At 41.4% G+C, this 12,628-nt stretch overlaps 2 protein-coding genes across 4 annotated transcripts; both read right to left on the reverse strand.

Moving 5' to 3' along the window:
- Positions 1-1,289: 1,289 nt before the first annotated feature.
- Positions 1,290-7,147, reverse strand: rbm4.1 (RNA binding motif protein 4.1). The gene is made up of 3 exons (XM_041031228.1): positions 7,010-7,147; positions 4,570-4,993; positions 1,290-3,089 (listed from the first exon to the last, which is right to left on the reverse strand). Exons 2-3 carry the CDS (start codon positions 4,973-4,975, stop codon positions 2,230-2,232), a joined length of 1,266 nt encoding a protein of 421 aa, XP_040887162.1. The 5' UTR covers positions 4,976-4,993; positions 7,010-7,147; the 3' UTR covers positions 1,290-2,229.
- A 1,044-nt stretch (positions 7,148-8,191) lies between these two features.
- On the reverse strand, positions 8,192-12,537 carry rbm4.2 (RNA binding motif protein 4.2). 3 transcript variants are annotated; one of them, XM_041031761.1, is made up of 4 exons: positions 12,470-12,537; positions 10,658-11,087; positions 9,496-10,269; positions 8,192-9,402 (listed from the first exon to the last, which is right to left on the reverse strand). In XM_041031761.1, the coding sequence occupies exons 2-3, from the start codon at positions 11,067-11,069 to the stop codon at positions 9,524-9,526; spliced, it is 1,158 nt and encodes a 385-aa protein (XP_040887695.1). In that variant the 5' UTR covers positions 11,070-11,087; positions 12,470-12,537; the 3' UTR covers positions 8,192-9,402; positions 9,496-9,523. The 3 variants fall into 3 exon arrangements, with proteins under 3 accessions (XP_040887695.1, XP_040887693.1, XP_040887694.1); XM_041031760.1 differs by having other exon boundaries at positions 8,193-9,402; positions 9,509-10,269; XM_041031759.1 differs by having other exon boundaries at positions 8,192-10,269.
- Between the last annotated feature and the right edge of the window lie 91 nt (positions 12,538-12,628).

Raw genomic sequence — 12,628 nt, forward strand, 5'->3', positions numbered from 1 at the left:
TTGGCCGTGCTGTATTGGGCAAAGTTTATTTCGTTATCCTAATTCGGCAAACTGATTGGCTCATATGACTATCAATCCAATTATAGAGACGCGGCGTTTGGATGTCATGACCGGGCTGGACCAAGTGGCAAGAGTGTAAACGCGTCTGTTCAATTGGCTTCTGTGTATTAAAAATATGTGCTGTAATTACTGAAAACATTTATCAAAGTTGTTTCTTACTTTGGAAGAATGTATTGTTTGGATTTTTTTGTATTGATGTTTAAATGCAATTAATTCATATGTTTCTCTTGTGAAGTGTTTGCTTTTTGTATTAAGTATTGACTTAATTCGTTGTGTATATAATGCACTGACAGTGATTTTAAAGCAAGTTCTCATCATCACTGTTGATTTACACTTAGCTTGAAACGACAATGTGCCTAAAGTCTGTGAAGAAAAAGTGACACGTTAGTGTTTGAGGTTGGAAAAGTCAAGGACATACAGAAGAATAATATGTGATTTGTAAAACCAGTGTTTATATTCTACAGCAAGGTGATGCATACATCATTCTGGGCCTCTGCTCGGCACACTGGTGTTTGAGTGAAGACCACACTTGGGCAGTCTTGTCCAGGTCATTAAAACACTTGATTTTTGCCATTGTTTAAAAGAATTTTGCCTTCAAATTCAAATTATTCTCTGAAAGGAATAACGGTCTTGTTAGAATAGCTTCCTTTACTTGGGTATGTCATACCCTCAAATCAAGCATAGATCTGGCTTACCCTGAAAGTTATTGGACCAGTGATATGAATGATTGTTTCTTGTAAAGGACATTTGTAGCAATAATACAATAACATGTTTAGGTATTGGCTGCTGATAGTTACAGGGCCCAAGAGGTAAAGCCTTATTTGTTCCATTCTACTTGATGTCCCAAATAATCTGACTTCATGCTATGGGCTGCATGATGGAGACTGCTTTCACTTTTCATACTTTAAGTACCCTGCTGGCCAATCAGACCAAGTTAAGATGGGCACTTCCCACGGCAGATCCCGCCCTCTCAAGACACTAGAAATTAAATTTCTAAAATTAGATTTTCTAAATGTATATTTTCCATTTTTCTATCAAGTATTCAAAAAATAGAAAATTGACATGCCAAAATGAAAAATATAATTTTATAAAGTTGAATTCAAAGTTGAATTCAGTTTGCATATATATATAGATAGATAGATAGATAGATAGATATAGATATAGATATAGATTCGATAAACAGGAACAGACCATTATACCAAACAACTCAACAAAGACATAGGTCACAGTCTTGTTATAGACAGATTTTAATTTGAACCTTATAGTTAGAAAGACAGCACAGGCATTTGAGGTCATTTTCTTATGAAACTACAACATACGTTCTAGATGTGGCGCCTCACATTTATCACAGCAATGAAAATAAATTTAATATAAGTAATGTGCCTACTGAAAAACACCCCAACATAATCACAACATAGCCTGATAAAAAAGTTCATCAATGTAACTACACAAAAGGTTTGATATAACCCAAATACAAAAGTATAACCATTTTTTTTATTCTCTGTAAGTCTATATTTGGTACAGGTGTGACACTGAAGTCCACAGGTTAAACAATGTAAGTGATGAAGCACACAGTATTGATTGGTTTTGCCATTGCTTCACATATGCAGTAACAAACTTCCATTAACACAAATATACTAAAATGCATACACATAAGATGCTCATGAAAAGAATTTATTAAACTGAATTAACCCTAAGACTCACCTTTAAAACATGCACCATGCACTAATTTAATAATGTGTTTCTATTAACTGAGGCTAAATATTGTATATAGCTACTTTCAGTTTTTACATTATCATGAATGGATGTCACCTGGGTTGTAGATAAACCCAGTATCAGCACTTCCACACTAGACTAAGCCATCTCAGGACTGCACCAATACCACAACATGTAAACAGGTGGATGAAAGGTGATCAACTGAGTGCTAGTTGTACTGCATTTTGTAGCATAAGCTGGAATGAGAATGAGCTGTTATGATTGGCAGGCTTTATTGTAACCTTAACCCTTACTACCTACACGTGTCACATATTTAGAGGGCTGACTTCTTCCCCATGATAAAACCAATGGGATTTACTGTTCAACGTTTAAATTACAGTGATTCCAATGGCACTTAGGCTAACCTATCCGCTAAATGGCAGTCAGCTCTCACCTGGCTGTAAGGGACAAGGATTAGTATGTATAGCGTGCCCGCTCAGCGGCCGGATCCCGCGGATGCTCATAGGTAGAACTTCTTGGGAGGGTGGGCACCGGAGAAAGGCGCGAACGCTCATATGAATATCCATCTGCCTCGGTAGGGACTCTCCGAATCGGACTCCGGTCACGTGCATAGTATGAGGAGACTGGCGCTGGTGGAGGAGGGAGGGGAGGGCACTCGTATGGGTCAAGGCTAGAGGGGGGAAGACGTTCCCTTATTATAGCTGTGGAGGAGGATGTTGAAGGAGCAGGCAAGGGGACGGCGCGGCGTTCCTCGAAATAACTGCCTCCGTAAGAATTGGCCCTGTACTTCTCATAGTAGTCCACGACCCCGTACGGATCCCTTTCCTCGTAAGGCGACCGTCGCATCGGGTAGGCTGGTACCGCGCCATAGAGTGAGCCGTTGCTCCTGTATGCTGCCTCGCTGCTGTACATCCGAGCCATGCTATGATCAGGAACGGCGCTTATGCCATAACCTGGGTGCGGCCCGTATCTCATTGCACTCTCGTAGCCTGCACCCCTTCTGTACCCTGCCATGCCGCTGCTGTGACCAGAACCCCGGGAAAAAACATGTACAGGAGCATAGCCGCCACCGTAATCTGGATCGCCACTGAAGTCCGGATGATAACCCCTGCTGCGACCACGCCCGTCAAATCTCGAGGCATCGTATCCATCAGACTTCGGCTCTGAGCCGTTTCTGTGGTAGCCATTTTGGTCTAGAGGGCATTCTTTGGACCAGTGGCCTTCCTGCCCGCAACGATAACAACCCGATCTGTCTCCCATTCCCGGCGCAGTACGTAGGCGGCTAGTCGAAAGCTTCACGCTCATCAGTTTGCCTTAAAAAGAAAAGACTCAATAAGGACTTATGCCTGCATTTATTCCAAATAATATATTTCACATTTCCTGCCTGGCACACAAAAGTCTCCTAATCCATCAGTCTGGTAGAAATCTGCATTAGATTCCACAAATATCAATAAGACATGGCCTAGGATTAGACATTAAAGCTGAAATCCGTAACCTTCCACACATTATTGCGCCCTGCAGTGACAAGATGCTAATTTCAATGTTCATGCAGCAGCGAGAAAAAGTAGGCCAACCCTTCAAATAATCTACTTTTATGTACAAATTTGCCTTAATTTATGAACAAAAATAATCATTTTAACTAATAACTCACAAATCGTTGTGTTGTTTATGTCCATACTGAATACATCATTCAAACATCAGTATGTGAACCACTCAGCTAACAATATAAACAATAGCTAACTGGAGTCAGAATTTAGCAAACCTGGATTTCCATCAGTGAAACCAGACTGGAGATGTGGGTTATATCTGCTTTAATTTATAGAAAACAGTCAAACATTTTGAGTTTGATATTCACAAGAATCACGTTGTGCCCGTCTGATCTGAAGCTATTGAAAGAGCTTGTTTGAGGTTATTGTTGCCAAAGCAGATCTGATCAGTTATTAAATCCGAGGGTTCACTTACTTTTTCCACCTGAGCTATGAACATTTAATGGGTGTGTTCAATAAAGACACAAAAGATTACATTTGTTTGTGATGTGAAATGTTTAAACACATTGTTTTTCTATGCTTGAGACATCTGTGAAGATCAGATCACGTTTTATGATCAATTAATACTGAAAAAACCCGAAATCCCGTCTGAGTTATCATCGAAGGCTGCGAGCATGCTTGTAATTTGAATTAACTAGTGCAAAACTTCAAATAAGTCAGCAAAGTCTGACATCTCAAATTGTAATTTCTGCATCCCGTATGACAGAAATTTCTACACCTATCCATGTAGCCGAGGATTCGCGCAGACCGTGCACATGCAGCTTAAATTTATGACCGCGCTGACAAACCTGTGAAAGTTAAGAGGTATGAATGAGGCATAAACAGAACCGTAGGCACATCCATTTTGGTGTACATCCTGACCTTAATGGATGCAGTTGAATCTGATTTGTTAAAATACAGGTATGGTCTGTTACTAATTCTTTCCAGGGTTAAATTGACTGTACGTGCACAAACAGAACAGGTGTGACCTGAAGGGTAAATCATGAACTGCAGTAGGTGCCCATTTGTTTCCACCATACAGACGGATATTACCAATGCCATTACGGATACCAGCTTTAAAACAAAAAGTATTTGGGGCTGCCTCACTTCCTTCAGCTTACCATTATCCCTTCATCTTTATCTTTTTACTCACCTGCGGTGCATCCACAACTTACCTGTCAAATTCACAAGAACAGACTTAAATATTCTTGATGCTCTCTAATTAATAACAGGTAATCTTCCCATTAAGCCCAGCCCGAGAGTTCACCTTTAAAAGTTGAGTTGTCTAACTGATTAATGGCCTCCATGGCATCCTCCATTCGCTCCATGTGAACAAAAGCATAGTTTTTTACTATGTCACACTCCAACACAGTGCCAAACTCTTCAAACTTAGCCCTCAGCTCCTGGTTGGTACAGGCAATGTTGCCAACATGAAGCTTGGTGGAACCTCTTGACTTGCCGCGGCTCAATTCTACATTCATGGGCTGGCCGTTGAGCTCGTAATGGTGGAGGTTGCGGATGGCTTCTTCTGCCTCCGTTTTGTCATCCATGTGCACAAAGCCGAAGTTCTTGACAATAGTGCATTCTGCGATCTTGCCGTACTGGGAGAAGAGAGAGCGGAGTTCATCTGATGTAGTGTCTGGCGACAAGTTCCCAATGAATATTTTCACCATTGTGGAGCTGCCACGTCTCTAACAGAGGAGAGGAAATCGTGATTAATGGCACCATGATTCTATCAACAACAAACCTGGAATCCATGTCTGTTCTGAAGCTACTGGAAGAGCCTGTTTGAGGTTACTGCAGGCAAAACAGATTCTACTGGTTAGTGCTGGGCGGTATACCGTTTTGCACCGAAAACCGTTTTTTATTTTTGTTATATGAATTTTTCATTTTCTTGCAACAACGGTTTAAATGGCCTAAACATGTCCGGAACGGTGCGGGGTGGTAAATTGTTTCACGGGGGACGTTTTTCATTGCTGTGCCGCTAAACACACATGGAACAGAGTATTAGTGGAGTTGTTGAGCATGGTAAATATGGACAGGGGAAGTTCTGAACCAGAAGTTGGGTCACCGGAGGTGGTAACACAAGCAATTTGCTGCACCACCTTAGCCGTAAACATGCTCTGGAGTAACAAGAATGCCTTAAACTAACATCATCGATTTCCACACCATCAGGTAAAAGTGACAAAGTTAAGTTAAAGTTTGTTAAAGGTACGCCATATGAGAGAAAAAGTAAGCCGATTCATTTCCCAGGGGACCACAGGGGCCACACCTAAAATCTCACTGTATTAAAGTGCACAGCCACCATAGATTCTGGGTAACATTTTCTGATTATTTTAATTACTCACCAACACAACAATCCTTCAATAAACCCTCATTATATCCAGAACATGAGCTTATTATCAAATTCATCATAAATACAAGAGGGCATTTTAAGTGAAGAACTGTATTAAAGAATACAGTGGGGAGAGATTAGCTTCTGCAAGGAAGAAGTCTGATAAGTCAGTTCAAAAGAAAATGTTACTGCAAACAACAGGAATATTAGTACATATTATAGTGCAACAAACGTGGCTAAACATTTACAAATGAGCTGCTTGCTTGCAGAAAATCAGTGGTATATTTTGTAAATCATTTTACCTTCCTTATTTCTGTAAATCTGAGGAGTATAAATTCGAGAAGAATATTGTGATCATGGTCCGTTATCAATGATATGATTATAGCAACCTGTGTCCATGCTCACCTGTTTTTTTTACCCAAGCACTAAAACAATGTACCCAAAATAAAATAGGTCATAACCTTTGTCTCATTTGAAAGATTTTACAACCAAAACTTAAGCTAGAGAGGCACAAACATGGTCGAAACTGTGACTTTCCCCCCCTAGTTTAAGGAAAAACGAGGCCTGCAGCAGAATCTTTGTTTGGAGAATACTTTGGAGCCATGGCCACAACTCTGAATCAAGAGCTGCTGCAGTCATGAGGGTCCTAAAGTGCTTTACACAGACAGAACAGGGAAAAGTTAAAGCTTTCAATCCGCCCATAATTTGTTATAGCTTTGTGAGGGCTGGGTCTATTGCTACCAAGGCCAAAGCGTCACATTGGTGTGTTAAACTTTTATTATTAAATTTACCAGCAGCTGGTGATACAGCCGTGATGGGCTCGTAATTTAGCAGTAAACAAAACAATGCTTAAACACATCTCCAATGTAGCTAGCATCGTGTGCAGAACGTCAGACGAGTTTGCATTGTTTATCTTCGGCTAATATCGATAGGCCTACGTCACCGACGGCTACGAAGTCACTTTACAAAGAGACGCGATGTCGCACACCCATAGATGGCATACTCTCCCCATTCACAGCACGAGCGTTAGGCTACATCGTGGCTTTCTTTCGTTAGCTTCAGCGAGCTTTACAAAGTAATGTTAGCTAAGTTAGCGAGTTTTCATTAAACTCTAGCAAACAAGCGAACAAGGTATACGACACTGTTTTAGTTGGTCACAAAGTTACATAACGTGCTTCCCCATGCGTTTAAGCAAATACCTTAAATACGGCGCACATCAACAGTGTGTCTTTAACTTAGCTTAACGTATCATTAAAAGGTACAAGGTCGCTATTTGTTCCAAATAATGCCAGTTAGTGGAGTTCATTGGCTAATTTTGATAACCAGGATCCCCTATGGGTTCTATTCATTTTATGGAACTTGAATTTCATACCTTTTGCAGCCGCAATCTGCGTCTCAACCCTCGGAGAATGAAATGGCGACTGCTGCTTCACGGACTGACGTTACATTGGCAGCTCGTGACCAGGCGAACACCATGGTAAAGGCATAGCTGCAGCTAACTCTGCTAGCGCCAAATGCTACGCCATTGTGTTGACATCTGAGAGGAGGGGGGTGGATTAATGGATAACAAGGAGAGGCGATGATCAAAATTCAATAAAAGGACAATGCATCGCGAATATTCGGGTACACAATATTTGGTGTACATGGAGAAGAACATTTTCCATTACTATGGCCTTGATTATATACATGTGCATTCTACAATTTACGGAAAATAACTTATTTAATACTCATACTTGAGCCGTTGGGTTATGAGAAAATAGTCTCGTTTCAGAGAAGCAGCCCATAATCATGTTTATCATAACTATTAGGGATTGATTTATATTCTAAGGTCAACTATAAACGACATATAGTGCAAATGACAACTGGAGCAAGTCTGACAACTGTTAAATAATGTGTTATTTTCAAGAGACAGTACTGGCAGATAACATTGGCCCTGCTGCATAATTTAGTGGACACTAGCACCATCTTATCTGCTGTTATTAATAAATTATTAAAAAATATTCCAGTAAAACCGATGTGCTTGTGACTCCTTTCTATGAAACAGTATTTACTTGGTATCACGGGTTACATATCTATAAATTGTTAAGTTACACCCAAGAGTGATTGTACCCTCAGATTTTTACAAGAAGTAAAATTTATTAAAGAAAATAAATGAAAAATTAATAGGAATTCTTCCCTGTACCAGTCATTATTAGGGCTGGAAACCACTGAGCTACACAAATATTGTATAGACACCACTGTAGGTAGGACAACATGACAATATATTCAGTAAAACCATAGAAATTCTTCTGTAAGAGCTCCCCTCACTATCTGACAGTGGTATATGGTTTGCCAGTAGTTGTTACTGAGGCCAAATCAATAAGCAGAACTGATAATGGCATCATTTTATAACTTATGAAGTATAAGGATGTCTGCTTGTCCCTCAAATGACTGATTGAACTGCAATATATCTATTTTGATATTGTAATTTATTTATAAAAAAAAAAAGCCCCTACCTACATTGAATGAAAACCATAACCAATGACATTAAGTTTAATGCCCTTAAGCTGTAAAACCGCAATCCTCAGTCTCAAAAATCAAAAGAAAGAAAAATGTGTTGGAACTGAAACAAGTTGAGACCAAAATCATTTTGGCTTTATTAAAAATCATATTCATTTGTAGATTTCTTTTTTAAACATATGCTGGTACTCTTACAGCTAGTATGAAAAAATACAAACTTCAAATCCACCTATATGCAAAACTAACAAAGGCACCTTCAGCAAAGCAAGTGCCTCATGACTTATACAGCCCCAAGCCCTGAGTCCCGCCTCACATTTCACACATTTCTATATCTACTGCATGTTGCGTTATATGGGTACAATACACATCCATCCCAGACTTGAAGGATTCGTTGTTGTAAAGTCAAAGTGTGCAACATTGTCAGCTGGAAGAAAAACATTTTGTTTGCACAAAGCTCGTCAAGCTTTGTTTTGGTGTCACTGAACAACACCTTGCAATCAAGAATTTTTGACCTCAGATCACCACATAGGTAAACAAGTTTTATAAAATCTTTATATTTTGAGGACACATTGTTGAAATTAGAAAAAGAAAAAAAAAATGAGAGGCTGGAATGTTTGAGATGATTAAATTCTCTCTCACATCACTCAAAGTGTGAATGTGTATCCTGACTGAACACTCAGCCAGGTCAGTTGCATGGATGTGGACACACTGTTGTGTCAATAACTTGTAGGAGGAAACACCAGCGGCCAATCACAGTTCTTGCTGTCCCCACATGGTTTCTCTATCAAAGCCATGGCCCTGACACGTAGTTACATTTTTCAGGAGGTGAACATCAGCTACAGCGGCAGCATGTGGCTACGGTGTAGCAATTTGACGCAGAGCTACAAATCCAGCTTTCTGCGGAATGAGAACAAAAGCCAAACAACTAACATTTGCAGAACTGAACAATTTGCTTCATGTGAGGAAGAAATGCAGGTACGACAAAATAAAGACATGACTAAATACTGAGCTGAGAAACTGCAGAGCAAGTGAGAATATTATTGTTTATACATCATAAGTGTCAAACAGTGAAGTGTACGAATTGTCCTTATTGAAAACAGAATATGTGAATGCGACTGAAAGGACGACTGCAGGCGACTGGCATCGCAGGTGCCTCGAAGATGCCGACACAGATTCCGAACTGAATTTCTGCAGCTCAGACTGATGGAATTGTGTGGCTCGAAGAAAACAATGGCGAGGGAAAAATCACACGGTTCACAAACAGACCTAAAAAAAAAAAATAATAAAATAAAAAAAATTTGCGAGATCCCAGTGCACACTGACCAGTAACAGTAAATGTCCAATGTCCCACTGTCATACCTGTGTTGCTCACCTTGGCACAACGGGTTTAGTAAGGCGTGTATCGTGGTGTGTAATGATCCTTGGGCCGTGGAACAGTGTAGGAGCTCCTGGAGGACACCGGTGACAGCCGTGTTCGCTCATAGGCATAGCCTGCCGTAGAGACCGGCACTCGTCTGATCGGGCTTCGGTCCTGTGCGTAATATGCGGTGGCTGAAGCGGTCGATGAAGGTGGAGGCGGTGGCCGGTGGTTATATGGATCTATACTGGAGGAGAGCTTTGAAAGGGAGGAAGGTGGGGGTGGGGGAGGTGGGGGATAGGACAGGCGACAATCCTCGAAATAGCTTGAGCCATAAGGGCGAGCTCTGTACTTCTCATAATAGTCAACACTGCTATAGAGACGGTCTCGATCATAAGCTGATGACCTATCAGCGTAGGAGCCTGCTGCTCTACTCACGTACCTATCCCCCAGCTCAGAGCCATAGCCACTAAGTCTACGGGGGGGAGGCGGCAACCCACCCATATAACTACCCTGACTATACGCAGAGCCACCCATGTAATCAGCTGCTGGAGGTGAGGCCATTCCGTAGCTGCCCCTGCCATAACCTGGGGGACCGCGTGGTGGGGCGTGGTCGCTGCGAGCCCTCGTGCCATCACCGTGGCTACCGTTCCGACCGACTGGACAGTCTTTCGACCAGTGACCGTGTTTCCCGCAGACATAGCAGCCAGTATGATCTCCCATTCCTGGGGCAGTGCGAAGGCGACTGGTGGACAGCTGTACGCTCATCAGCTTGCCTTGTGAGGAGAGAGAAGACACGCATGAGACCGTGGGGTTCTGACACGAAAAGGCTCTTACCGACTATAAAAACACCTTAAAATGCATTTGACCGTCAGAAACTGAGCGAAGCAAAATAAGCTTCAGCACCAGGTGCGGGTGATTTTATGCCAGTGCCTGTTCACCAGTCACTGCTTTCACAAGAGGCTGCCAAACTTAGCAGTGATAACTCTCAGTCCACCTGGTCAGTGAAGGCAAAGGTTATCCATACTTTCTCTTTATGTGGAAAAATATCAGCTAGTGGTTTTTTTTTAACGTGTCACGAGAGCTCTATGGCGACAGAACAGAATCCAAATTCGTATCTACAGACAGTAAAGACAACTACCGCTCCGCTGCCCAAGAGTTCACCTTTGAAGGCTGTGTTGTCCATCTTACTGATGGCATCCATGGCATCCTCCACTCGCTCCATGTGAACAAAGGCATAGTCCTTTACTATGTCGCACTCCACCACTGGGCCAAACTCCTCAAACCTGGCCCGCAGAACATCACTGGTGACCCCTTCCCCGAGGTTGCTGACATGAAGCTTGGTGGTGGACTTCGGCCTCCCTTTGCTCATTTCCACGTTCATGCGCCAGCCATGCAGCTGGTGTTGGTGGAGGTTCTGGATGGCCTCCTCCGCTTCAGACATGTTGTTCATGTGCACAAATCCATAGTTTTTGACGACGTCGCATTCCGATACTTTGCCGTACTTCTCGAAGAGTTCGCGCAGCTCCTCAGCTGTGGTATTGCAGGCAAGATTGCCGATAAAAATTTTCACCATGGTGACGTTCTGTGTATCCTAGAGGGGTTTAGAAAAATTATTCAATTACTACTATTAAACAATACCCAATATTCAATAATTACTTTAAATGGACATGAGTGTCAATCCCACTGTATGTCAGTGAACAATGAAGTGTTGCAGTTAAATATACTCAGCTACCACTTTATTAGGTACACCTAGCTAAAAATAATGCAGTCTAATACAGCGTTAGCCCCGTAATAGCTCCTACTGTCATGCATACAATATTTAGTATTTGTCAAAACTGTTTGTATTGTATTACATGGGGAGGTGTTTGTTATTTAGCCCACATTTATTGTGAAAAATGGGCTAGACAAAATAATAGAAATATTTGCCCAGTTACATCAGTGAGGGGCAGGAGAGGACTGAATCTAGACATTAGCCTTAATCTGAATAAAGCTGAATCAATGCCCATCGGAAGTTTTAATAAAACCAGATCATTATAACTTTAATAAGAAGTGGAGTTTGTTGTACGGCAGTTTTAATTAGACAGCATGTTTTTATGAGACTATACCTGAGGTTAAATTACATATAAAGCACCGCTGTTTGGTGTGTTCAAAGAACGCAGGATATTGGATTTGTTTAACTATATATATAGGGTCTTACACCATAGGAAAGAAGGGAGTGAACTGTGTTAATGCGTCGCCCATTAACACATGGTTTTTATTGCAATGCAAAACTAATACCTGCTAAATTGAGGGAATCTTTCATGAGTGAAAGGGTCAAACGGGGGTTACACGAGCGTTTACCTGTTGCTCTGACAGGGCAGAGGTAAACTGTTCAAGCAAGAGGCGCACTTAGCTGCTTTAGGCTAACTACAGCGTATTTATCTTTATTTACCTAGATATACTGTATCGTTGAGTAGCACTTAAGCTCCCATGTAAATATATTATACGAATTTAATATATTTCCTTAACCAAAAAAATGAAGTACAAGTCTGAAACACAGCATGTTCATTCACTCTAACGGGGGGATGTCATCTCTATGTAAGCTTAACGTCAGCTAGCAGTTCGTGCTAGCTAGCTTGCTAACACAAACACTGTTAGTGTTTTCATTGCATTTTTATATCATGTAGAAGCTAATTAGCATGACACTACAGTCGGAAGGGCCTGTCAATTCTGTATAAGTTTCAGAAAACAGTGTTCAGTGCGCAGTGCTTCCATTTTGCAGTGCAATGGCGTTTTAATGTTTTGATAATACAGGCGCATGAATCCAAGAAGCTATCATGTTAGCTAGCTGGCTAGCAACTTACTTGCCAACTTTCGCCCGCTAATGAGCCCATACAGAGAACATCTACACCAACGACACGATCACAGTCATATCTCACCAGCTTCCTAAAGTGTGTTTCAGCTTTCTCTTTAATCTTAAAATCTCTATCTCACCTATAAAACGATGTAGGCCTCAACAGCAATGAATGAAAAGTGAGATGGCGCTGCTATTTCTCCTACTTCCTTATCTCCTTATTATTCCTTCATCCTGCTTCATTACCGCCTCCTACTGGGTGGATGTACGCACTGTAATTGCACAGCACACGCCGCTTG

Source organism: Toxotes jaculatrix, chromosome 23 (assembly GCF_017976425.1).
Source record: "Toxotes jaculatrix isolate fToxJac2 chromosome 23, fToxJac2.pri, whole genome shotgun sequence".
NCBI lineage: Eukaryota > Metazoa > Chordata > Actinopteri > Toxotidae > Toxotes > Toxotes jaculatrix.

Excerpts from the sequence above, each read along its gene's own strand:
- rbm4.2 (XM_041031761.1), bottom strand. The coding sequence starts at position 11,069 with ATGGTGAAAATTTTTATCGGCAATCTTGCCTGCAATACCACAGCTGAG. Across the intron at positions 10,270-10,657 it reads GGACAACACAGCCTTCAAAG|GCAAGCTGATGAGCGTACAG; the intron begins GTGAACTCTTGG and ends TCTCCTCACAAG.
- rbm4.1 (XM_041031228.1), bottom strand. The coding sequence starts at position 4,975 with ATGGTGAAAATATTCATTGGGAACTTGTCGCCAGACACTACATCAGAT. Across the intron at positions 3,090-4,569 it reads AGACAACTCAACTTTTAAAG|GCAAACTGATGAGCGTGAAG; the intron begins GTGAACTCTCGG and ends TTTCTTTTTAAG.